The sequence below is a fragment of the Canis lupus genome, chromosome 16 (assembly GCF_048164855.1).
Source record: "Canis lupus baileyi chromosome 16, mCanLup2.hap1, whole genome shotgun sequence".
Lineage (NCBI taxonomy): Eukaryota > Metazoa > Chordata > Mammalia > Carnivora > Canidae > Canis > Canis lupus.
Genome location: NC_132853.1, coordinates 12825753 through 12852611, shown reverse-complemented (window position 1 = coordinate 12852611; position 26859 = coordinate 12825753). Strand labels below are relative to the sequence as shown.

Genomic DNA, 26859 nt, shown 5'->3' with positions numbered 1-26859 from the left:
TACGTCCCTGACCTTGCATGAGAATTCCTGCTGCCCCGCATCCTCACCAGCACTTGATGTTGTCAGTGTTGTGTACGTGAATGGATTGTGTCCCTTCTGATAGGTGTGCAGTAGTGTATCATGGTTGTTTTAATTTGCATTTCCCTGACAGCGTATCATATGGAGCATGCCTTCGTGTGCTGGTTTGTCATCTGTATGTCTTCTTTGGTAAGGAATCTGATAAGGTCTTGGCCCACTTGTTATCTGGGTTGTTTGTTTCCTTATTGTTGAGTTTTAAGAGTTCTTTGTTTTGGGGATGCCTGGGTGGCTCAGTGGTTGAGCATCTGTCTTTGCCCCAGGGTGTGATCCTGGAGTCTTAGGATCGAGTCCCACATCAGGCTCCCCACAGGAAGCCGGCTTCTCTCTCTGTCTCTGTCTCTGCCTCTCTCTGTGTGTGTCTTTCATGAATAAATAAATAAATCGTTAAAAATAATAAGAGTTCTTTGTTTTGGATAGCAAGTCCTTTATCAGATGTGTTTTTTGCAAATATTTTCTCCTATCTGTGGATTGTTTCTTTATTCTCTTGACAGTGTCTTTCACAGAGCAGAATTTATTCATTTATTTATTTGTTTATTTATTTTTAAGATTTTGTTTATCCACAAAAGACACAGAGAGAGAGTCAGAGACACAGGTAGAGGGAGAAGCAGGCTCCCTGCGGGGAGCCCAATGCAGGACTTGATCCTAGGACCCTGGGATCATGCCCTGAGCTGAAGGCAGACGCTCAACTGCTGAGCCACCCAGGTGCCCAGCCAGAATTTTTTTATTTTAATGAAGTCCAGCTTATAAATTCTTTCCTTTATAAGAGTGTGCCTTTGGTGTCATATCTAAAAGTCATTGCCAGGGCAGCCCAGGTGGCTCAGCGGTTTAGCGCCACCTTTGGCCCAGGTCGTGGTCCTGGAGACCTGGAATCGAGTCCCACGTCAGGCACCCTGCATGGAGCCTGCTTCTCCCTCTGCCTGTGTCTCTACCTCTGTGTGTGTGTGTGTGTGTGTGTGTGTGTGTGTCATGAATAAATAAATGAAATTTTTAAAAAATGCTTTAAAAAATAAATAAAAGTCATTACCCAACTCAAGATCATGTACATTTTCTCCTGCATTATCTTCTAGGAGTTTTATTTTGCATTTTGCAATTATGGCTGTAATCCATTTGGGGTTCCTTTTTTTGAGGGCATAAAGTCTGTGTCTAGATCCATTTTTTGCATGTAGATGTCCAGTCGTTCTCATACCATTTGTTGAAAAGGCTTTCTTTTCTTCATTTTATTGCCTTTGCTCCTATGTCAAAGATCAGTTTACTCCTGTGTCAAAGATCAGTTTACTCCTGTGTCAAAGATCAGTTTACTCTATTTATATTTTTGGGTTTATTGATATATTTTTGGGTCGTTTGTTCTGTTCCATTGATCTCTTTGTCAACATCTCACCAATACCACACTGTCTTGATAACTGTAGCTTTATAGTGAGTCTTGAAGTTGAGAAGTGTCGGACCTCTAATTTTGTTGTACTTCTCTATTGAGGTGTTGGCTCTTCAGGGACTCTTGCTTCTCCATATAAACTTTAGAATCAGTTTATTGATATCTACCAAATAACTTACTGAGATTGCCCTGAATCTATAAATTAAGTTGGGAAAAACTGACATCATGACAATACTCAGTCTTCCCATCCACGAACATGGAATATTTCTCCAATTATTTCTATGAATTATTTTATTAAATTTTTGTAGTTTTCCCCATGTATCTTTTTTAGGTTTATACTTAAGTATTACATTTGGGGGATGATAATGTAAATATTGTTGTGTTTTTAATTTCAATTCCACTTGTTCCTTTCTGGTATATGGGAAAGCAATTGACTTTTGTGTATTAACCTTGCAACCTGCAGCCTTGCTGTAATTGCTTATTAGTTGCAGAGTATTTTTCTTGATTCTTTTGAATTTTCTATATAGATTATCATATCATCTGAGAACAAAAATGGTTTTATGTCTTTCTTCCCAATCTGTATGATTTCCTTTTCTTGCCTTATCATATTATCAAGGATTTCCAGCTCAATGTTGAAGAGGAGTAGTGAGTGGCAACATCCTTGCCTTGTACCTGATCTTAGCAGGAAAACTTCAAGTTTCTCATCATTAAGATGAGGTGATGTGAGCCGTAGGTTTTTTGTGGATAGTCTTTATCAAGTTGAGAAAGTTCCCCTTTATTCCTAGTTTACTGAGAGTTTTTATGATGAATGGGGGTTGGATCTTGTCAGATGCTTTTTCTACACCTATTGTTATGACCATGTGATTTTTCTTTTTTAGTCTGTTGATGAGATGAATTATATTAGTTGATTTTCAAATGTTGGACCAGCCTGGCCTACTTGGGACAAATCCCACTTGGTTGCTGTGTATAATTGTTTTTATTTGTTGTTGGATATGATTTGCTAATGCTTTGTGAGAAATTTTGCATCTGTGTTCCTGAGAGATACTGTTTTCTTGTAATGTCTTTGTCTGGTTTTGGTATTAGGGAAATGCTGGCCTCATAGAATGAGCTGAGAAGAATTGCTTCTATTTTCTGGAAGACCGTAGAAAAAAATTTTTAAATATTTATTTACTTGAGAAAGAGAGAGATGAGAGCACAAACAGGGAAGGGAAGAGGGAGAAGCAGGTTCCCCACTGAGCAGGGAGCCCCAGTGGGGCTAAATCCTAGGACCCTGAGGTCATGACCTGAGCCAAAGGCAGACTCTGAACCAGCTGAGTCACCCAGGCGCCCCTATAAAGGATTGATAAAATTTCTTCCTTAAATATCTGGTAGAATCTACTGGTAAACCAGCCCATCTGGGCCTGGTACTTTCTGTTTTGGAAGGTTATCAATTGCTGATTAAATATCTTAATAGATATAGGCTTATTCAGTTAGTTTCTTTTCTTGCATGAATTTTGGTGGATTGTGTCTTTCAAGGCATGGGCTCATTTCATCTAGGTTACCCAATTGTTGAGCATAGAGTTATTCGTAGTATTCCTTTATTATCCTTTTACTTTACTGGACGTCTGTAGTGTTTCATTTCTGATATTAATAATTTGTATTCTCTTTCTCTTAGTGTGGCTAGGGGCTTATTGATTTTTTTATAGATATTTTCAATGAACTGGCTTTTGGTTTTGTTGATTTTCCCTATTGATTTCCTATTTTCAACTTCATTGATTTCTGCTCTAATTTTTACTGTTTCTTTTCTTCTGCCAACTTGCAATTTGCTTTTCTCCCCTAATTTTATAATGTGGAAACTTAAATTACTGGTATTGGTATTGGATCTTCTTTTCTAATCTGTGCAATCAGCACTATCAGTTTCCCCCTATGTGCTGCTTTTGTTGGATTCCACAAATTTTGAGTTGTGTTTTCATTTTCTCTTAGTCAAAAAAAAAAAGTTTTAATTTCTCTTGCGTTTTCTTCTTTGACTTACATGTTGTTTAGAAGTCTGTTTATGGGGCACCTGGGTGGCTCAGTACGTTGAGTATCTGACACTTGGTTTAGGGTCAGGTCATGATCTCAGGGTTGTGGGATGCAGTGATGTCGGGGACCCTGCTCAGCAGGGAGCCTGCTTCTTTCCCTCTGCTCCCCCCCAAAATAAATAAATGAACATCTTTTTATAAAGTGTGTTGTTTAGGGGTGCCTGGGTGGCTCAGTGGGTTGAGCATCCGGTTCTTGATCCTCAGAATTGTAAGTTCGAGCACCACATTGGGTGTAGAGATTACTTTTCAAAAAAATCTAAAAAAAAGAAGTATGTTTAATTTCCAAGTATTTTTGGATCTTCCAGTTATCTTTATGTTAAGATTTCTAGTTTCATTCCGCTGTGCTCTGAGAGCAGACATTGTATGATTTGTATTTTCTTAAATTTTTGAAGACAGGGTTTCTGGCCTAGTATAAGGCTATGTAGGTGAATGTTCTGTGGGAAAACTGCTCTTTTATATGAAGTAACTCATAGATATGAATTATGCCCTGTTGTTGGGGGTTCTGTTGAGATCAGTGGTGTCCCAACGGATATTCTGCTGCTGGGTCTGTGTGTTTCTGACACAGAGGAGGAAAGTCTTCAGCTGTCATACTGACTCCATCTGTGTGTCCTGCAGTTCTGTCTGTCTGTGTCTCCTGCAGGTTAATGCTCTGTTTCAGGCATGCACATGTTGTGTACTAGGTTGTGACATCATCGAGAACTGACCCTTTATCACCGGGTGATGCCTGTCATCCCTGCTAATCTTCCTTATCTGGAGTCTGCTTCATCAATATAGCTGCCCTGGCTTAGTATGATTAGTAATAACAGTCTTTCTCTGCGCATCATCTTTCAGTCTATGTGTGTCTTCACATCTAAGGTAGGTTTCTTGGAGACAACGTGTAGTTGTAGTCTGACAATCTTTGCCTTTTAATTGATGCATTCAGACGATTGATGTTTAGGTGATTATTGATATAGTTGGGTCACTATCTACCACACTGGTTATAGTTTTCTGTTTGTTGCCCTTGTTTTTTGTTATTTTTGTCTACCATTCTTTTTCTGGTTTCTGTGATTTTAATTGGGCATTTTACATGATATGTTTTTTTCTCCTTTTTCAGCTTGCCTGTTATATAGTTCTTTTTTCCTTTTTGTCTTAAATTTGCAAGATACACTTACACCTAACCCTAGTCCACTTTCAAATTATACTGACATGATAATAAATATATGTATTGGTCTCTGCCCATGGCTCCTGATACAGCTCCTGACATGACTCTGGATGGGGCTGGTCATCAGAACAACAAGGCCACAGCCAGAAGCTTGGCACTTTCAGCCCTACCCCCATCCTTCAGAGAGGGGAGAGGGGCTGCAGACTAAGCTAATCATCCATCACACCTATGTGATGACGCTGCCACAGAAGTCCCTCAAGCATGGGCTTTGGAGAACTTCCAGGCGGGAGAATACACCCACGTGGGGTGGGTGGTGCACCCAGAGAGGGCTCAGGAGCTCCCCTGCCTCACCCCCGTGCCCTGCCCTCAGCAACACTACCACTGGGATGTTCCTGACTCATACCCTTTATGACAAACCCACGACAACACATATATGTTTCCCTGAGTCCTGTGAACTTGAAGCAGGGGCTGTGAGAACCTCCAGTTTACAACCAGGTGGTCAGATGCACACCCTGGGACCCTCTAGGTAGGGCTGGCATCTGAGGTGGGGGCAGGCCAGTGGGACGAGCCCCTAACCTGTGAGGTTGGAACTGAGCTGACTTGCAGGTGGCCCAGCAGGTGTTGCAGAGAGACAGCTGGAGACCTGCCTGGCTGCACCCACAGCGTGGAGTCAGACCTGTTTAGTTGTAGGGAAACAGGGAGCTTTCCTTTGAAGCCTTGTGCTGCTTCCTGGAGCATGAGAACTTGGAACCACATAATCCTGACCTACCACCCTTTAGGTCACCATAGCCTACACCACCAAGTATATAGCATTGCTGCGCCACCACATCAAAGATCAACTAAGAGTCAGAAGGGGGCGGGGGCCTGGCTCCATCGGGAACATTCGCCTCTGGATCTCACGGCTGTGAGTTCAAGCCTCACACTGAGTGTAGACATTGCTTAAAATAAAATCTTACCAAAAAGAAGAAGAAGAAGAAGAACAAAAGTGTTTATTTGGCCTTCACTGAGTTCTCCTCCTGTGCTCTCCTTCCCCTCGGCTCTGACCTTCACCACTTTCCTTCTGTCTGAGGAACTTTGAACATCTTACAAGGCAGATTTGCTGAGCAGGGTCCCCAGTTCTCATGTCAGCATCTTTATTGCTCCCTCACATTTAAAGGATAATTTCACTGGGTACAGAACTCTAGGTTGGTGTGTTTTTCTCTCTCAAAACTTTAAATATCGGGTTTACTCTTTCCGTGCTCATGTGTCCTCTGAGGAGTCAGTTATCACTGTTATCTTTGTTCCTCATTATATCAGGTGTTTCTTCCCTCTGGCTTCTTTCAGAATCTTCATCTTTGATTTTCTGTAGTGTGAAGATGGTGTATATGCTAGGGTGTTTGGCGTTTGTCCTGTGGGGTGCATTTGTCCTGCAGTCCTTGGACATCCTGGTCCGTGGTTGTCAGTTTCGTTTGCTTGCTTGCTTTTCAGTTTCAGGGTGTCCTCAGGTGTCGAGACTGCTCAGCAAGTCCCATCTGCTAAGGAGCTCATCAATGGCCTCGTTTCTGCTGCTCTGCTCTTGCCTCTGGTTCTCAGGATTTCCACATCCCTGCTCACACGGCCCATGTGTTCTTGTGTGCTGTCTCCTGTATCTGTAGGGCTCCCAGCCTCTGTGAACCACGATTATTTAAAATTCTGGTCTGAGCATTCCCACAGGTCCGAGTCTGGTTCTGATGCTGCTCTGTCTCCTCAATGTTTGTGTTTTGCCTTGCTATGTACCTTGTGGCGGTTTCTCGATGGCTGGGCATGACATCCCACGTCAAAGGAACTGCAGTCTCCCTCTGCTTCCCTAGCATGACCCAGGCAGGGGACAGCTGGGGTTGGGCCCAGTGTCTTCTCAGCCCCACAGAAGCTTAGCTTCTCAGCCCGCTAACTGGGGCCAGATAGAAGGGGAGCTGAGAGGCCTACCCCAGCCAAGCAGGGGTGTGGGACCTGGGGTCCAACCTGTGACTTCCTGCCTGGCTGCAGAGGGTACAACAGCCTCCCAGGCCTGCTTTCCAGGCCTCTGTGGAAGCACAGGATGAGTGAGACCTGCTACAAGGCCCTTGAGCTCCTCTGCTCAGGCTCTCAGGGCTCTGGGCTGGAGCAGAAGAGAAGGGGCATCTTCCTTGCTCAGGAGGTCACTGTACCCTGACTCCACATCCCAGCACTTGGCTCATTTCTGCCAACTGACCTTATAACAACCCTGGGTATTTTGAAAAGGTTCATGGTTTTGAATTGATGCTTTTAATAACATTTGTTATATTAAAGTTATAATTAATGAAAAAAGAAGGCACTGCAGTCAGCAGATGTCGAGTGATGTGGCGCAAGACTTGGGGAGCCATTGGTCTGTGTCCAGCAAGGGCCATGCATCTGGATCATGCTCCTGTCACCCCGACTCCCCTCCCCTGGTTAGCAGGGCCCTGAAGAACCCCAGCGGGCGAGGCTCTGCTGGAACAGTTTCCCCTGATGGCAGGCTTTCCCTCCCAGTGCCAGAGACCCAATAGCATTTTCCTCTGCTCTTTCCTGTGAGAACCAACTTGAGCTCCTGGATGTAAAGCTCACAAGACTGTGGGGCCTCATGACTGGGTGTCTTGTGCCTACAGCACCGGTGTTGGCTGTGCAGGGGTCCGCCTTGGCAGTGGTTCTCCAAGGGTGTCCGTGTTCCTTGTGAGGACCAGGGCTGCCTCCTTGTGTTGATCCCTGCATTCCTGTTTTTAGGACCCCTCGCTCTTGGATGGCCGGGTGACCCTTCTCCATGTGCCGGGGGGAACAGTGGTGTCGAGGCAGGGAGACCAGGTAAGCAAAAGGCCATGGTCGGAGGGAGCAGTGACCAGGGCTGCCCAGAGCTCTAGCCAGTGTCAGGTGGGGTGCCAAGGAGGCGGCCTCCCTGTGGCCCAGCCTGGGCACAGGCCCCCTGATGTGTGGGCTGTGGGCCGCCTTCAAGGGACAGTCTGCGTTTTCCTTCCTCTGTGAACGTGGAGCCAGTAACCTGTTCATGTGGGACATTATGTACGGAGGTGCCGGGGGAGGGATGGGCCTCTGCCACTGAAGAATCAACCTCCTATAATTGGTCGTCAAACAATAAGACCGTGGACGCTGCTGACACTTTCCAGGGGAGACTGTGCCTGGATCAGTGCTGTGAGGGAGAGCAGGCACAGGAGAGGTGTGGGGCTCCTGGAGCCCCCACAGACTGCAGTGCTGACCTCCTGGGTGCTGGGTGCTGCAAGCTGGATGCTGTGTGCTGCGAGCTGCATGCCAGGTCAGGGGTCTCCAGCCCACACCCCTTGTCTGGTCAGGACGTGAACATCCTCTTCGTGGTTTCGGGGCTGCTGCACGTGTACCAGCGGAAGATTGACAGCGAGGAGGACACCTGTTTGTTTGTGGTGCGCCCCGGGGAGATAGTGGGCCAGCTGGCTGTGCTCACAGGAGAGCCCCTCATCTTCACCATCAAGGCCAACAGGGACTGCAGCTTCCTCTCCATCTCCAAGGCACACTTCTATGAGTGAGTCTCTGCTGGGCCCCAACCTGCCGTGAGGTCAGGCCAGCCCGGGGACCCCTGTGCAGCTGGTGGCGGCTATGGGACCCCCATTGGGCCCCTCAGGGTCCGGCCTCAGGCCCTACTCACACATGACATGGGAGTCCCAGGGAGAAGGGTGATGGAGCAGGAAGGGGGTGTCACGCTGCGGGGTGGCCCCCGTGCCTGCTACCTCTGGACACCAGGAGGATGCTGGCTGCTCAGGAAGACACTCAGGCCTCCCTGTACCTGGATACAGATTCTCCTCAGCCCCATCCAGTTTGTCCAGGCCCAGATAGTCTTGAGCCCGCTGAGGGAGGCTAGGCCTTGTGTGCTGCCTGACTACCCTGCGTGCATCTGCATATGTTCGCGTGTGTCTCTGTGTGTGCATGTCAGTGTGTGTGTGTGTTTGCATGCGTCTGCATGTGTTCACATGTGTTGGTGTGTGTGTGCATGTGTTTGCATCTGTTCACATGTGTCTGCTTGTGTTCCCATGTGTCTTCATGTGTTTGCATGCGTCTGCATGTGTTCACAGGCATCTGCGTGTGTTCACAACCTAAGCCCCCTGGTGCAGGCAGCTCCTGCCCTATAGAGGTGGTCCGACTGCTGTCCTAAACAGTTTCACCCAATCCTGGGCCTTTATGTACCAAATTCACATCTCCCCACAAACGTCACTCCTGGGGTCAGGCTTGTGTGTCAGCTGCTGTCCTGATGTCCCCTGGGGTGCAGGGGTTTCCTCATTCTGTCGTCCAAAACTGAGCCACATGTCCCCCCCACACACACACACACTTTGCTCCCGCTCTGACTTTTGTCTTTGTGACTGCTGACTCTTGTATGCCCATCACTCTAGTTGCATCCCAGAGTGGCCCCCGTGTAGCTGCAGCCCTTGCGCCGACCACCTCCCTGCTTCTGCCCTCACCCCTAGCAGCCTGTTCACATACGGCGACCAGGGAGCCAGAGCCCACCAGTGACCCTGTCGTGCCCGGGATTGACCCAGTCCCTTTCTTAGCCCAAGGCCCCGTGTGGTCGCTGCCCCTGACCTTGGCCCCACCCCCACTCTGGTGCCCCCACTCAGCCCTTCCTCACCTGCTCTGGACTTGATGGTGCATCATAGGGACAAGGTCTCTGCATCCCACTGCCGGGGTCAAGCCCTCCTGTGAGGCCTGTGCTCTGGCAGGAGGCTCCTGGGCTCTCCCAGAGCTGCAGGCCCCTGGGCATCATGGGCTATGATGGAGCAGTGGCTGAGAGGGCACCGAGCTCTGTCCCGCTCTGGGCCTGTGTCTGTCACTTGCTACGTGGCATCACCATTTGATAAATGGGGCTGTGGGTCCTGCCAACTCTCAAGTGCTGTGGCCTAGAGGGAAGGGTCAGAACTGGTGGGATTGGCTGGAGGTCGTGGTGGGCCAGGACTAACTCGGGGCTGGCTCCACAGAATCATGCGAAAGCAGCCGACTGTCGTCCTGGGCGTTGCACACACTGTGGTGAAGCGAGTGTCATCCTTTGTGCGGCAGATCGACTTCGCACTAGATTGGATGGAGGTGGAGGCCGGGCGCGCGGTGTACAGGTGCGGCCCTCAGGTGTGCTGGTCCCTGGGAAGAGGGGAGAAGACAGTGCAGCTCAGCCCCCTGAGGTCACCACTCCATGTGCTCCATGCCCCTCCTCCCGCCTGTTTGCGAGTGCACACCCTCAGACACGCTTTTCCTGTCATTCTGTGCAAATCCACGCTGTGTTCTGAGATGGCCCAGTGGAAGTGATGCTAATACGGCATTTATGAAGGTGGTCACATGCCGAATGTGACCTTGTCTGGGCACCCTTAGCTCCATGTCACAGCAGCGCCTGCACCCAGGGTCACACAGACATGGTCATAACTACCAATTTACATGCCATTGAAAATTAAAACTAAGAACATTTTATTTTTTTATTTTTAAAACATTTTATTTATTTGAGACAGAAAGTGAGAGACAGAGCATGAGCAGGGGGTATGGGAGCAGAGGGAAGAGGGAGACACTGACTCCCTGCTAAGCAGGGAGCCTGATGTGGGGCTCGATCCCAGGACCCCGAGGTCATGACCTGAGCTCAAGGCAGACACTTGACTGAACCACCAGGTGCCCCCAAAACTAAGGACATTTAAAATATTTAATGATTTACTTAAAAATCACAATAAGTCTTTTACATATTAGCATATATATTTTTTAATGGAAAGTAACTGTATTTTCCAAAACAAAAATAGAGTGAGAAGATTGGGTTCTTTCTTTTTTTTTCCCACCTCAGATGGTGGTGGGTTTCCTGTTCTGGGCCCTCGGCTCCCAACAGCCTCTGTCCCTCTGTCCCCGCAGGCAGGGGGACAAGTCAGACTGTACCTACATCGTCCTTAGTGGCCGGCTACGCTCTGTCATCCGGAAGGACGATGGCAAAAAGCGGCTGGCTGGGGAGTATGGCCGTGGAGACCTCATTGGTGTGGTAGGGCCAAGGTCCCTCTTCCCCGTGCCCTGCACTGGGGTGACTGCCAGCCCATTACCTGGATGTGGGGAGGGAGCCCTGGACATGACCTGAGGAAGGCTCTTTCCCCTCATCTGAGGCACTCCTTTCCTGGGGGGGGCTGACTTGCTTGCTCTATGCCCAAGATGCAGCCCTGGGGTGGAGCTGACACTGGGGAAGGTCTGCAGGGACAGTAGCTGGCTGGGCACCTGGAACAGCACCTTCACTGCGGCCAGGAGAACATGCCCCCTGGTTGAGGGATGGCGGCGGCCAGGCCTCTGCTTGGTGCCTGCCGGCCTGGCCTGTCTGGCTGGCTCCAGTGCTGCAGTCATTGTGCCCCCTTACAAGCTCCCACAGATGCTTCTCCAGCAGCGCAGGGCTGGCTGCTCCAGCACCTTTCCCTCCCATTCCCACCTGTACACTGTGGCCAGAAGGGCTGCTGTGGGCTTTGCCTTCTGGCTGGGTCCAGAGTGCAGCCAGCCCGGCCTGCAGGACTGGAGCGTGTGAGCCGCATGGCAGTGCCTCCCCAGCTGCTCTTCCTCAGGTGGAGACGCTCACCCACCAGGCCAGGGCAACCACAGTGCATGCTGTTCGGGACTCCGAGCTGGCCAAGCTTCCGGCAGGAGCCCTGACATCCATTAAACGCAGGTACCCACAGGTAAGCGCTCCTGTTGCATACTACCTAGGGAAGCAGGACATCCAGACCACGACCTGGGAATTATTGGGCCCTGAGCTGCATCCTTGTCAGTACCAGAGTGAGGGACACACTGAGGTGACCTACAGCAGGCATGTTGCATGTTTTATTTTATTTTACTTAATTTTTTAAAAAGATTTTATTTATTTATTCGTGAGAGAGACAGAGAGAGGCAGAGACACAGGCAGAGGGAGAAGCAGGCTCCCTGTGGGGAGCCCGATATGAGACTCGATCCCAGGATCCCGGGATCACGACCTGAGCCAAAGGCAGATGCCCAACCACTGAGCCACCCACCCAAGGCTGCACGTTTTAAAGGAAGTGTCAGCGTGGACCAGCACATGGGGGTAGGGCCTTGGGGCAGGTGCCTTGGGCAGTGCCAGGAGGTAGGAGGGAGAAACAAGGACCCAGCAAGTGAAGCCCTCCTGGCCTATCCCAAGTGAGGAGCCAGCAGGGGCCTCTTGCTCTGCATCTTGGGGAAGGTGAACTGGGCATTTGGAGAAGGATCTTGGGCCAGTGGCCATCGGTCCAGCAGAAAATGAGGGGAGTCTCTTTTATTTCTGGGGCCGTTAGCTGGCTGGTTGTCTGGCATTTGCCTCCCTGCTTTGAGGTAGTAGGTGTGCAGCCGAGGAAACAGGAGAACCTCTGAGCTCGGGGTTGGGAGAAGGATCAGCTGCAGGGCCACCTGAGAGAAGAGACAGCCTGTTCTTTCCTCACTGGCACCATGTGCACCTGTCCTGCTGACCTCTCTGCTTTAGAACACATAGAAAATCCCCCAGTTCATTTTATGAAATTAATTCTAATTTGACTTTAATATAAAAACTTGACAAGGACAGAAAAAACAATATTCTCTTAGTGCTGTAGCTGCAAATAGTCTACATGTCAGTAAATCAACTATGAAAACTATGTATTTGATTAGTCTGTTTAAGGAATTTCAGCCCAGCGCTGGCAAATTATTAAACCACAATTAATTGTGGAGACCCTAGTGAATGGCAGGATGGTCATGGTGGTGGCTGGGGCCGGATGTATGCCAGGAGCTCTGGGTTCACTGGGAGCGAGGGCGAGCCAGGCGCCTTCCTCTTCTGCACATCTTCTCCCTGGTGGACCCATAAACAGACTCTCTACTCACACCCACTCCCTGGGGTCCACAGACGTTCCCCATCTGCATTCCCAGGAGCCTGCAGCCTGTCCTGCTGCTTCTCCATCACACACTGGCTGCTGCCAGGCTGACCACCACCCAGAACAGTGGCCGTGAGCTCAGAGCAGCCAGGCTGCATGTGCCCTCCAACACAGGGGGCCCCACAAGGGACTGCTGCCAGCCAGTATCCCCATCCCAACCACTCTTCACTCTGTCTGTTCTTGCATTTCACGTAAATGAAATAATGTGGACACAGTATTTTCTGTCTGGTTTCTGTTGCCTGTCATGATATCTGAGGTCTGTGTCTCATTGGCATGTTCTTTTTACTGCGAAGTAGTATCCAGTGTGCTCCACCCTGCTCACCTGTCCTCCTGACCATGGATATTCGGTGGTTCCCAGTGTGAGGCCGTCATGGAGAGGCTGCTAGCAAAGTTTTTATGGAACCTTTTTTTTTTTTAAAAGATTCTATTTATTTATTCACGAGAGACACAGAGACAGAGAGGCAGAGACACAGGCAGAGAGAGAAGCAGGCCCCATGCAGGGAGCCCGATGTGGTACTCAATCCCAGGTTTCCAGGATCACGCCCTGGGCTGAAGGTGGCGCTAAGCTGCTGAGCCACCGGGGCTGCCCTTTATGGAACATTTTTCATTTCTCCTCAGAGCTACCTGAGAGTGGCGTTGCTGGGCCAGAGGGCAGACGTGTGTTAAACTTTCTCAGAGACTGCCAACAGGTCCCCCATGTGGCTGTGCGGCTTTATGGCCAGCGCGTGTGTGGCTGCGCTCCTATGGTGCTAAGTGGTTCTTGTGGGAAGACATCCCCTGATGACTAGACATGTTATGGACCTTTCCATGTGTTCATGGGCTTGTTTTGAACCTCTTTCGCTTGATGTAGAATTATTTTTTTATATTTTTAAATTAGCTTTAATGAGAATGACTGTGAATTTGTAATTGTGACAGTTATATCATGAGTGTGTTTTTAAAGGCTCTTGTCTTTAGAGATACAGATTCAAATATCAATGGATGAAATACCATGTTTGGGATTGGCTTCAGACATTTTCAGGTGTGCGTGTGAAATAAGGGATTGCAGCGGGTGAAGGGAGGGTGGGGTCACCTATTGTGTACTGTAAACTTTTCCGTAGTAACGTGTGTTGTTTTCGTTAGCTCCAGTGAACAGTTTGATGCTGCATTAGTTATATACAAACCAGACTCCTTTGTAGCTTCTGGTTGGACCACTGTTCAAATCGTTCTTTTGTCTCACATCCTAAAATGGGGACGGTTTCCTTGGCCTCTTTTTTTTTTTTTTTTAATTTTTATTTACTTATGATAGTCACACAGAGAGAGAGAGAGGCAGAGACACAGGCAGAGGGAGAAGCAGGCTCCATGCACTGGGAGCCCGACGTGGGATTCGATCCAGGGTCTCCCGGATCGCGCCCTGGGCCAAAGGCAGGCGCCAAACCGCTGCGCCACCCAGGGATCCCTCCTTGGCCTCTTGTATGGGTCTTTGACTCCAGCTGAGTCAGTTTGCAGGGGCCACTGGTTCCGGGAGCCTCAGGTCTGAGCCCCACAGCCCATGGCTGTTGACAGGTGGGCAGCTAGCCCGAGAGGAGGAGAAGCAGCATCAAATTTATCTGCTTTCTGGTTGTTTCCCTGAAGCTGACTCCAGCTTCTCTTTTCATACGGAGTCCTGGACTGCCAGCGCTGGGCTTTCGGTGCAGGGGTACATCTCCTGTCACCTGTGGACCTGAGCAACCAAAAAATTTAACTCACTTTATTTTTATACAAAGGTATTTAAAAGTAAATTACAGGGGCTTCTAGGGGCTCCATCAACGAAACATCTGCCTTCAGCTCAGGTCGTGGTCCCGGGGTCCGGGGACTGAGCCCCACGTCGGGCTCCCTGCTCAGCAGGGAGTCTGCCCCTCCCTCTGCCTCTGCCTCCTGCCCCATGTGACCCACTCTCTCTCTCCAATAAATAAATAAGTTCTTTTAAAAAAATAAAAGTAAATGACATATCTTGGCATAATTTGTCTAAGACTCTAAAATGTAGTAGTGATGCAACTGTGTACTACTTCCTAGATGTTGTGTGACACCCAGCCTGGGTCCTGCCCAGGCCAGGCCCCCAGGAGCACACAGCGAGCCCTTTTTCTCTGTGGAAGCCCTTTCCAGCCTGCCTGTGGGGTGGTCGTGGCTTCCCCTGCTGCTCCTCTGCCCTGGAGGACCAAGGAGACTCTGGCCCGGGCACCAGGTCACTGGATGTGTGCCCCCCACACCTGCTGGCCCCAGCGGGCTCTCTGGGGGGCAGCCTCTCATCCCACAGCATTGGCTCCCACCTCCTGGTGACAAGCCAGCCAACGGCACCACTGCCCTCAGCCCAGACATGCTGGTTTTGAAAACATGGATCCAAGGTGCTTCTTGGTTTAAATGTGTGGCTTCCTTCCTTTCTCTGCAGGTTGTGACTCGGCTGATTCATCTCTTGGGTGAGAAGATTCTGGGCAGCCTCCAGCAGGGCAGTGGCACAGGTGTGTTCTTGGGAACCTTGCCCCATGGCCTGGCCGTGGCTGCACAGAGGGGCATGGGTGTGCTGAGGTGGGAGGGAAGGAGAGCCAGATCCTGGGACTCAGTTTCTGTGTTCTCTTCTGGCTCCAATTCTGAGCAAGTGCTTTGTTAAGTCTTCACTCCCCGCCCCTCGCGCCCCCCCCCCCCCCCCGTCCTGGTGAACAGCGGCTGGAACTGCCTGCTCCTGCCTTGGCCTGTGGCCTCCTCTGCCAGGGCCCCTGTCAGAGCCCTGCAGCCCCCTGGTCACCCCGGTGCCCTCTGTCCCTCCCTGCAGCCCCCCTGGCCATCTAGTGTCCTCCGCCCCTCCCAGCAGCCCCCCTGCCACCCTGGTGCCCTCTGCCCATCCCAGCAGTCCCCTGGCCATCCTGGTGCCCTCCGCCCCTCCTTGTAGCCTCATGGCCATCCTGGTGTCCTCCATCCCTCCATTCCCCTTCTGCATGTCTTTCAATCCCCCGACTCATCCCATGACTCCCTAGTTAGCTGGTATGTAGTCCGTGCCCGGCTGGCTCGGGCACCACGGAAGGGCAGCACCATGTCTCCCCACAGTGACCTGGGCGACTGTGTCTTGTGGAAGGGATGGGGGACCTGCATGCCTGGCAGAGGCAGCAGAGCGTGGCAGTGCCCCCTGACTCTGGCACAGCTCATGTCTCTGTGTCTGCAAAGACCCTACTTCCTGATGAGGTCACACTCGGGTCTGGGGTAGATACGGGAGGCACAACCCAACACGTGGTGTCTCCTTTTTCTTTTCACCTCCGACCACCTGTGTGGTCATGTTAGAAGCAGGTTTCTTGTGGAAAGCATATAGTTGGGCCCTGTTTTTGTCATCCCACCTGAGAACTTGTTTTGTTTTGTTTTGTTTTTTTAAGATTTTATTTGAGACAGAGAGTAAAGGGCAGGGAGGGGCAGGGGGAGAAGCAGGGTCAGTCCTGGGACCCTAGGATCATGACCCTAAGATCATGATGACCTGAACTGAAGGCAGACACTTCACTGATGGAGCCACCCAGGCACCCCTCATTTTTCTTTTTTGAGGTTTCTGTTCTTATTTATCACTCGTGGTTCTGGGGTCCATTCTCATAGGGTGCTTGGAAGTACCTGCTGTAGGATTGGGTCTCCTGGAGCTTTGGGGGGAGTGGCAGCCTCAGCACCGCTCCTGCCTTGGCCTGGCCCCCCATAGCTGTGCTTGCACTCAGTGCACCCCTCACGCAGCCTGTAACCTCCGTGTCCAGCCACCAAAGTGCTGTGGCAGCTCGAGTGGAGAATTGTCTAGAATATCTACCGCTCTGCCGTGCCCATCCTGGCAGCCCTTTCTGTCCCAAGAAGCGCCTCCTGCACAGTCCTTCTGGGGAGGTCTGCCGGCTGCAAACACCTGAATCCCCGTCACCAAGCCTGTCTGCGGGGCCCATGCTGCATCGTGGTCCCACGTCTGTTCCATCTTTCTCTCTGGCTGCGTCCAAGACATTGTCTGTGTCCTTGGTTATAAGAGACTAAATGCTCCTGAATCTGTAGGTTTGTATATTTTACCAAACTTGAGAGGTTTTCAGTGTTCACTTCTTTAGATATGCTCTCAGCTCTGTCCTCTCGCCTCTTTGGAAAGGCAGTGACACAAACGCTAGGCCCCCATTCTCATCCCCAGGCCTTGTGGGCCCTGCAGGCTTCCCTCCATCCTGCATACAGCTGAACTGAACTGTTCAGTTTCCTGGTGATCCATCTTCAAGGTCTGTTGCTGCATTTGTGCTGCTCGTTCTGCAGCTTATGATCACTGCTTTACCTTGTTGAGGAATTGCAGACTCTATGACATGCTCTCATTTTGTCCATCGTGGAGCTTTAGAGCTTTTCCTGGCTTTGGGTCCTACTGGTAACTTTGCATTATGTCCTGGGTTTCAGGCATGATATCATGAGGCTCCGGTTCTCTATGAAATCTTCTGCTTTAGCAGAGTGGGTATGCCCATATTCACAGAGCGCGTCCTGTCTCTTACTGTACTTGAATGGGGTTCAGTTCTGGAGGCCTTTGTGGGATTGCTTTGGTCTGCCCTGTGGTGCACGCCCTGGAGTTGGGATGGAGGCTGTTCTCAGAGCCTCCACTGTGCAACTCTGTCTGGTTTCATGTGTGGGATACCCGGAGATGAGCCCGGGACTTCACCGTGTCCATCCCACTTCTCACCGCAATCCCCCCGCTCTGTAGGTGTGCCGCCCCTACTTGCCAGGGCAAGGCGTGGGGAGTCGGGGCTCTACTCCACCATGTCTGCAGCCCCTGGACAATATCCCTGGAGGGCCAACCCTGCTTTGCTTCACTGGGGACGGATGGGTGCATGGCTGCATTGCTGGTGGTTCCCAGGGGTCGAAGCCCACCTGTCTGCCCTCCTCTCTGTGCCCTTCTGAGTCCCTTGTAACTGTCGGCAGCAGTTAGGTGCCATGTATCTGCTCCATCTCCCCTGGGCAGCACCAGAACCCCCCGGTGCCTCTGGGGAAGCTAGGAGACAGCCTTGCAGGGCTAGCAAGAGGTGGGAGAGTGCTGACCCCAGTTGCTAGAAAGGACAGAGGAGGAGCTGCAGGAAAACTGGTGCCGAAGGGCTCCTGTGCTGGGCTGTGTGCTCCCACTGCCCAGCATCTGGCCTTCCCTTCCCCTGCCCCAGTCTGGCTCTGCGCTGCCTCCTCTCCCTGCTGTCCTATATCCCCTCTGGTTCCTGGGTCAGGCCATGCAGGGACCCACACACCACTGCTCAGGAACTGCCTCTCCTCACCCAGGGTGAACTGAGCAGAGTCAGGCACGGACCCTGTCCGGCAGGAGCTGGGCCCTGGGGTGGCTGGTGCCTGGGCCCAGCATGCACATCAGAGGTTGGGAGGGTCTGCATGGGGCTTGGGGTGTGGCAGCCACAGGCTAGGAGCCGGGAAGGCAGCCCTGGGCAAGTCCAGGCTGCGGAAGACCAGAGACTGCCTGGGACACCTGTGAAAACAGGAGGCGCTGCTAGCCAAGGAACAGCTGCTGTTGGAAATAAACTCCCAGAGACCTCGTACTGAGACCCAGTGGGTGGACGTGCCTGCAGCCCCCTTCTCTGCTGCCACAGGGGCCCCGGGAGGCACTAGAGGACAGAAAACCCTGGTCTCAGTGACAGGAAGCTCTGTCTACACTGGCTTGCCACTCAATGTTTAGGCTGCTGCCCATCCCCAGGTCGCTCTCACTGCTTCTAGAGCACGTGGTGGAGACACAGTGGGAGGTAGGCCTCACCTGGTGGAACACTGGACTCTCAGGGGTTCCTCTGGGTCTCATTCTCTGCTCGGTATGCTCATCAGTCAGACTGAGGTCCTGGAGCATGTGAGATGGGAGGTGCTCAGAGTATGGCCTGGTGCTTCTGCAGGAGAGGTGGGGTGGCCAGGGGTGGGCACGGGAAGTCCAGGAGGCTGGGTCAGACCCCAGGGCCCCTTCCTCGCTCCCAGGCCCTCATGTCCTGGCCCCATCCAGACACAATCAGAGACGCAGAGACTGTTCAGTGCCAGCCCAGCCCCTCCGGCCGACATGCAACCCTGTGCTCTGCAGGTCACCAGTTCGGGCTGCACACCGCCGGCAGCAAGTGGGACACAGGGAACCCTGCCAGCAACCTCTCCACAGTAGCCATCATGCCTGTGTCGGAGGACGTGCCCCTCACTGCCTTTGCCCTGGAGCTCAAGCACGCCCTCAGTGCCATCGGTAAGTCCTGCCCGAGGCCACGGGGCCACTGGAGCCCTCCCCTCTTGCCTCGTGGTTAGTGTCACCTTCACAGCCAAGCCTCAGGGTGCTCTGGAGCTGGAGAGCATCCACTGGGTGTCTCCTCAGTCGTGATGGCAAACTTTGTGTCGCGGGAGCCTGGCTGTTTCTCCAGGAAGCTTGGAAGCCTTCTACCCCGAGGGGCCCTGCAGTGGCTGCAGGAGCTGGCTGACCACGTGAAAAATGCTCAGTTGGGCAGGGGGCTTGGGTAGTGTTTCCAAATTCCTGACAGCTGTTAAACTTTGGAATTCAGGAATAGGGAACTGAAGTTCCTGAGAACTCTTAGGAATTCCCCAAATCATAAAGTATTTTGTATTTATTTTTAAGATTTATTTATTTGAGAGAGTGTGTGCATGTGAGTGAGTGAGGAGGGCGCAGAGGGAGGGAGAATCCCAAGCAGACTCCTGCTGAGCATGGAGCCCAACACAGGCTCGATCTCACCACCCCAAGATCACGACTTGAGCCGAAATCAAGAGTTCGGTGTTCCACTGACAGAGCCACTCAGGCATCCCAAAGTGTTCTATATTCTTAACACTTTATTTATAAGTTTCTGTGTAACTGTGAGCAACCCTAATACCAACAGATCAATTTTCTGTGATGCAGTTATACTGAGAATTTCAGGGGTTGTCATTTTAAAAATGACACAATAATAAACATAGTGAGTGTCCTGGTAGTGCCATGAAACAGCGTCTGTGTGAAGAGGGTATGTTTTAACACCATGGGAAAACCCTTTCTGCCTGGTGTAGCATTTGACGACAGAAAGCACTAAATAAATACCAAATAAAATTGATTTATAAGAGTGGAAGATACTGTTATAAGCACTTAAAAGTTATTCTCAAAACAGAATTGTAGCACATGAGGCATTCACTGCCCTGTCAGTCTGGATCTTTGTTGGCAGCCTGTTCATCTCCCATTGGCCTTGCCTGCCCTATGCAGAGCACATGAAGCATCTCCAGGTTGTACAGCACAGTTGTGTTCTTTCATTAAAAAAAAAAAAGCTTTATTTTGTGATAATTACAAATTCAGAATTACAAATTCTGAAGTTGCAGAAACAGTAAAGAGAGGATCATGCACCCTTCCCCTAGATTATGTAGCTGTAGCTCCCGTCGAGGTTGGACGAGAATGCTTGTGTGCCCCGTAGGCCTTTGACTCTAATCTGAGTGTGCACATGAGCTCTGTGCTGCAGTAACCCCAGGTAGGTTCCTGCTGCCACCAGGAGCCCCCATCCAGCCACCAGAGCCTGTTCTCTGCTCTTGTCTTCTTGTCATTCTGAGAATATGGTAAAGATGGAGTCATGGTGGGTGACGACTGAAGACGGGCTATCTTGGCTCAGATGGTGCCCCATGGCCATTGGGCACTTCCCCTCACTGTGGAGGAGCCACCTGGACACACATGGTATCTGCAGCCACTCACCTGTTGAGGATGTTCAGGCTTCTTCTTGTTTGGGGAGTTTATGAATACAGCTCTGTGACCCTCCATGTAAAGGATTTCATGTGCACGGAAGTTTCCCTTTCCCTGGATAGACGTCTGGGCAGGTGAGTGTGGTTGGGTCCATGCTTCCTCCCAGAGAGCTGTACCCCTGCTCCTCCCTGCACTCGCCAGCCCTCAGAGCTGTCCCTGTCACCATCTCAGCCCTCACTGTGTGAGCAGGCTCCAGGCCCAGGGCTGTATCCAGCACAGGGCTTGGACTCAGGACCCTGAGATAAGACATGAGCAGAAAAAAAAAAAAAAAAAAAAGACATGAGCAGAGATCTAGAGCCCAATGCACTACTGCCTGAGCCCCCAGTGGCCCCATTCCTGCTGTCCTGCTGGGTGAGCAGTGAGGGCACATTGTGGCCTAACTGGTGTCTTTCCAGTGGCCCACGATGCCGAGTGCATCCCCTGTACTGTTTTATCATCTGTGCATTCTCTCTGGCAAAGTACCTGTTCTGAAGTCCTATCTTTTGTTCTTTTTCTGATTGTGTAGTTTGTTTTCTTGCTGTTGAATTTTGAGGATTCCTCACCCTGCAGGCACGGCCCTTGGCAGGGCTGGACTGTGCAGCCTCCTGGGCAGAACGGAAATCAGCTATTTTGTCTTTTATGGACCGGCTTTCACTACCCTTTCTAAACTCTGCACCAGGCCTTCAGGCCTAGAATTCCTCCTGTGTTTTTTTTAAAAGCCTGAAGTTTTACTTTTTTTTTTTCTTTAAGATTTATTTATTTATTTGAGAGAGAGAACATGTGCATGTGTGGCAGGAAGGCGGGTGGGGGGCGTGCAGGGAGAGGGAGGGCCTCAAGCCTGCTCCATGACCCTGAGATCACGACCTGAGCAGAAATCAAGAGTCAGACCTGCACCACCTGTACCACCAGACCCCCCTGCACTTTCATGTTTAACCTAATGAGCTGTTTTGGGCTAATTTTTGTAAAAGGTGTGAAGTTTAGGTAGAGGTTTATTTTCTTGCTCATGGGTATTCAGCTTCCCCACTGTCATTCATCGAGGAACTACCTGTCTCCCCTGAACAGTCCTGGCATCCCCGAAAACCATGGTATATGCATGAGGGTTTGTTTCTGGGCCATCCTATCTGTACATCTGTCTTCATGTCAACACCGTGCTGCGTTGATTCCTGGAGCTCTGTGGTCAGTTCTGAAATCAAGGAGTTCGAGGCCTTGGCTTTGTTCTTCTGCAAGATCATCTGGCTATTCAGGGTCCCCTGAGATCCGCAGGCCTCTCGGGACTGGTTTTCCTCTATCTGTGCACAAGGGCAGTGGGATTCTGACAGGGATTGCATAGCCTCTGGGGTTCACACCGGGTGGTGCTCACAGTTCAACAATGTTCAGTCTTCCAGTCCATGAGCATGGGATATGTTTCCACATACTTAGGTCTTCTTTCATCTCTTTCAGCAATGTTCTGTGGTTTTTGATGTACAAGTCTTTCATCTCCTTGGTCCAGTTTATTCCTAATATTTTATTCTTTTTGATGCTATTATGAATTATTTTTCTTAATGTCTTTTTTTTTTGATGGTTTGTCATCACTAAATAGGAACACAGGTGACTTTTGGTGCTATTTTTATATCCTCCAAATTCATTTATTTATTTTTTATTTTATTTTTTATTTTTTATTTATTTATGATAGTCACACACAGAGAGAGAGAGGCAGAGACATAGGCAGAGGGAGAAGCAGGCTCCATGCACCGGGAGCCCAACGTGGGATTCGATCCCGGGTCTCCAGGATCGCGCCCTGGGCCAAAGGCAGGCGCTAAACAACTGCGCCACCCAGGGAACCCCTGCAAATTCATTTATTAGTTGTAACGGTTTCTGGTGGACTTTTTAAGATTCTCTATATGCGAGATCATGTTGTTTGCAGGCAAAGATGTTACTTCTTCCTTTCCAGTTGTGACGCCTCTTACATCTCTCCTCTGCCCGCGTACCCTGGTTGGGGCTTACAGAGCTATTGAAAGGGCTGAGGGCAGCCGTCCACTAGCTTCCGTACATGGCCTTGAATATGGTGGGGAGGTTTCTTTTCATTAATAGTTATGGGTTTCTTTATATATAGGATTTTATTTTTAAGTAATCTCTACACCCCATGTGGGGCTCGGGCTCATGGTCCCAAGATCAAGAGTCACAACATGGGACACATGGGTGGCTCAGCAGGTTAGCATCTGCCTTTGGCCCAGGATGTGATCCTGAAGTCCTGGGATCAAGTCCCACATTGGGCTCCCTGCATGGAGCCTGCTTCTCTCTCTGGCTGTATCTCTGCCTCTCTCTCTCTCTGGGTCTCTCGTGAATAAATAAATAAAATCTTAAACAAACAAACAAACAAAAGAGTCACAACGTTCCACTGACAGAGCCGGCCAACACCCCCCCCTTCCTTTTTACTTCTGTAAAATCAATAATAGTGCCCTGCTATCATTTCTGATTTTGAGTCTTCTCTGTTTTTTCCTTTGTTCATCTAGCTTTGAGTTTGTCAGTTTTGTTGATTGTTTTCCCAAGAACCAACTTTTTGGTTTCCTTGATTTTCTCTTCTCTGTTCTATTTATCTCTGTTCTAATCTCTATTATTTCCTTTCTTCTTTTTGCTCTGGGTTTAGTTGCTGTTCTCTTCCTAGTTACCCAAGGTATAATGTTAGGTCCTTCACCAAAAGAACATAAAGTCTTAACAAACTGAAGATGTGGAGGAAGGACCTTAAATGCGTGTTATTAAGAAGCCAATCTGAAAAGGCTTCCATACTGTATAATCCCAACTCTGTGACAGTCTGGAAAATGTGAAACCATGGACACAGTAAAAAGATCAGTGGTTGCCAGGAGTCGGGGATCCCCACCGACACGGCGGACCATGGGCATTTTCAGGGTAGTGACAGTACTCTGCGGTAGCACAGTGGCAGTGATGGGTGGCATGTATCCAAACCCACATGGTGTACCATGTGAAGAACCCTGCTGTGCTCTGTGGGCCTGAGTCTGTTGCGATGTCAGCACTGCTGGTTGACTGGAGCCATGTCAGTGACGAGGGAGGCGGCTGTGGGAGGCAGGGGAGGAAGGTACACGCTGGACTCTGTACTTCCTGCTCAGTTTCCTGTAGGCCAAAATATATTTAACAAATAAAGTCTATAAATGATTTAAAAATAGATAAATATAGTTAGGGCCTGGATTTGAGCTCACTCTTTCTTTCTTTCTTTCTTTCTTTCTTTCTTTCTTTCTTTCTTTCTTTCTTTCTTTCTTTCTTTCTTCTTTCTTTCTTTCTTCTTTCTTTCTTTTTAAGATTTTATTTATTTATTCATGAGAGACACAGAGAGAAAGAGGCAGAGACACAGGCAGAGGGAGAAGCAGGCTCCATGCAGGGAGCCCGACCCGCCAAACTGCTGAGCCACCGGGGCTGCCCTCTTCCTTCTTTCTACCAAGCATGTCAGTGGCTGTGGGCTCCCTCTGCACAGCCACTGCACCCTCCCTGCACTTGGGATATTGTGTTTCTCTTGATCTCAGGGCTTCTTCTTGGCCCTGTGGGTAGTTGAGGAAGGTGTTGTTTAGTTTCCACGTTTGTGAGTCTTGTGGTTCTCCTGTTAGTGATTTCCAGTGTCCTACCATCATGACCAGAAGAGATATTCTGTGTGATTTCAGTCTTAAACTTTATTAAGACTTGTTTTAGGGATCCCTGGGTGGCGCAGCGGTTTGGCGCCCGCCTTTGGCCCAGGGCGCGATCCTGGAGACCCAGGATCGAATCCCACGTCAGGCTCCCGGTGCATGGAGCCTGCTTCTCCCTCTGCCTCTGTCTCTCTGCTTCTCCCTCTGCCTGTGTCTCTGCCTCTCTCACTCTCTCTCTCTCTGTGTGATTATCATAAAAAAAAAATAAAAAAAAAAGACTTGTTTTATTGGGCAGCCCCGGTGGCACAGTGGTTTAGCACCGCCTGCAGCCTGGGGTGTGATCCTGGAGACCCGGGATCGAGTCCCACATCGGGCTTCCTGCATGGAGCCTGCTTCTCCCTCTGCCTGTGTCTCTGCCTCTCTCTTCGCTCTCTCTGAATGAATAAATAAATCTTAAAAAAAAAAAAAAGACTTGTTTTATTGCCTAAACTAGAGTGTGTATGTCCTAGAGAATGTCTAGGGCTTTGTCGTTTTCAAAATGAGTTCTGGGGAGCCAGCGTGGCGCCCCAGGATAGAGTCTTGGACTGTGTAGGCCCCGCAGGGCAGAGCGTACGATCTGGGTGGATGGCGGGGCTGTGGCTTGTACTCCCCAGGGGCTCAGAGTTAGCCTGTCGGTGTGTTGGCCATCAGGATGCCCTCTGTGACCCGCCGTCCAGGCCCCAGCCCTTCCCTGCCACCCAGGGTGGCTCTTCACGTGGCCTGGGCCTGTTGGCTGCCAGCACTGCATGCAGCTTGGTCTCTATATTTGATTTTTTACTCTTTTAATGATGTCTTCTGACAAACAGTTCTTATTTCTGATGCAGACCAACATAGCCATTGTTTTCTTGTATTGTTACTGCTTTTGTTGTTCCTAATGGAAGATAGCCTTCTACTCACTCCGTGGTGTTAGCTTCCCTTCTCGCTTTACAGTCCACTGGGCTGTTGGTCATGGTAGGAGGGAGAAGTCAAGATTGATTTTGTCTGTGGGATTCTTCAGGACTCAGACCCTCCTCTAGAGACATTGCACCGGGCCCGCTGCTGTGCTGACACCTTTGCCGAGAGCCAGGTGCCCGTGTGTAGGTGGCCTTCCCTTCTGGAGGAAGATACAAGGCTGATAGCCATTTTCTTTATCACCTGAAGGTGTACTTCCATTTCCTCAGCTCCCACTGTTGGGGGAGGAAGCTGTCTGGCAGCCAGGCCGCAGTGCGTGTTCAGGCCAGGCAGGCCGGGGCAGCAGCCTGGCTGGATGCCCAATTCAGCTATGCCCCGCAGAGCCACAGACTCAAGCATGGCTGAGCCATCCTGTCTGCTCCCTGTGCTGGACATGCCCACCTGGCCTTAGGCAGCCCCTCCTAGTACTGGCAGGAGCTGCAGCCCTGGTGAGAGCCCAATGTCCAGGCCAGGGTGTCTGCATGGGAGGTAGGTGCCAGTGGGCAGGTAGAGCCCAGCCTGGGGTCCCTGAGGGCCTCAGGGCCAGATCACATCACTGCTGTGCCCAGCAGGGCTCAGCCTCTTCCCGTCAGACCCCTGCAGGTGGCCCATGAGAGTTTATGGCCAAATGTGCAGGCCCCCAGCAGGACAGGCCGCCAGGATGAGCCTTGAGAGGAGTTGCTTCCCTGCACTTGAGTTGGAGGCACCAGTCCCTGTAGGTGCCCCACCATCGTCCGCCACAGCCCATTCTATGAGCCTCTAGGAAAGCATGTATGGGAGTATAAAGAAAACTCCCAGGGCTTCTGGGTCCTCTCTGGCTCAGGCTTGCAGGTGCCCATTGGCAGTCTCCAGTGCACACGAGCCCTTGGTGACCTTTCTGCAGACTCTGCTGCTGGCATTCCCGGTGAGGCAGGCCCTGACCCCTGTGTCTATGTAAGCATCCTAGAGGAAAGGTGCACGCTGATTCCAGAGACACGAGATGTGAAAAGAGGTGCATTTCCACATGGGTGCATCCATCAGTACACCACATTGAATCCAGATGGCCTTGCTCATCTGGGTTGGGGGATTGTGCAGGCTGCCCTCCCCAGCCCCAACACGCACACGCAGAACCTCAGGGTTGCAGAGATCTGAGTCCTTCCTGGGCAAGCAAGGGGACAGAGTCAGAGAGCTGCCCCAGTGCCCGTTGAGCTCTTGAGCTGGTATAGCCCTCACAGCACCGTGCGCAGCATCTGCTCCTGTACCACATGGCCTCACTGTGCAGAGGATCCCCTTCGGGGGACGGAGGGAATGCTTGTCCTGGGTGGTGGGCTGCCAGGATGGTTTTCTGTAGTTCATGTTTGTGTTTTCAGGCCCTGTCCTGCTACTGACCAGCGACAACATAAAACAGCGCCTTGGCTCTGCTGCTCTGGACAGGTACCAGCCTCTGTGTGGGGACAGCTGGCAGCAACCCGCACGTCTGCTGCATACCTGGCACCTGCACTCCCTGCATCCCCTGGTGTCGTGCTGCCTGTGCCTTATAGCCCTGTGTCTGTGCGTACTCTGGCATCTGTGTCTTCTAGTATCCACGAGTACCGGCTGTCCAGCTGGCTGGGGCAGCAGGAGGACATCCACCGGATTGTGCTCTACCAGGCAGACAGCACACTCACACCGTGGACCCAGCGCTGCATCCGGCAAGCTGACTGCATCCTCATCGTGGGCCTGGGCGAGCAGGAGCCAACGGTGGGCGAGGTGCGAGGTGGGCTGGCAGCGGGTAGGGCGAGGCAGGGCTGCAGGCTGGCAGGTCCTGCTTGGGACGCCTCTCATCACACCCCTCTGTCTCTCTGTCTTTTCCTTTGAATGAAATATTTCAAGAACCTGGGAAAAGACAGATAATCAAAGTCCACACCCACGTATCTGATCTGCTCTGCGTGTTTTGGAAACATTTTGCTGTATTTACCTCTGGTGGTTTTAGCACAAGGCAGGGCAGGTGCCCTGGAGCAGCCCCAGGGGGCTTCTTGTGAAGCTGAGTCTTGTGTTTTACTATGAACGTCCACAGCACTGTTTTTCAGGTCTAAA

General features: G+C 50.8%; 1 protein-coding gene across 6 annotated transcripts in view; it reads left to right on the top strand.

Moving 5' to 3' along the window:
• The window catches only part of PNPLA7 (patatin like domain 7, lysophospholipase), a 64677-nt gene that overhangs the window by 24307 nt on the left and 13511 nt on the right, over nt 1–26859 (top strand). For 5 of the 6 annotated variants that reach the window (XM_072778878.1, XM_072778883.1, XM_072778880.1 and 2 more), the window contains 9 exons: nt 7385–7462; nt 7963–8168; nt 9613–9744; nt 10517–10640; nt 11203–11316; nt 14933–15002; nt 18575–18724; nt 26154–26217; nt 26364–26532. In XM_072778878.1, coding sequence (XP_072634979.1) covers nt 7385–7462; nt 7963–8168; nt 9613–9744; nt 10517–10640; nt 11203–11316; nt 14933–15002; nt 18575–18724; nt 26154–26217; nt 26364–26532 — 1107 coding nt within the window. The remainder of the gene's footprint in view (nt 1–7384; nt 7463–7962; nt 8169–9612; nt 9745–10516; nt 10641–11202; nt 11317–14932; nt 15003–18574; nt 18725–26153; nt 26218–26363; nt 26533–26859) is intronic. The other variant, XM_072778879.1, reaches the window with a different exon arrangement.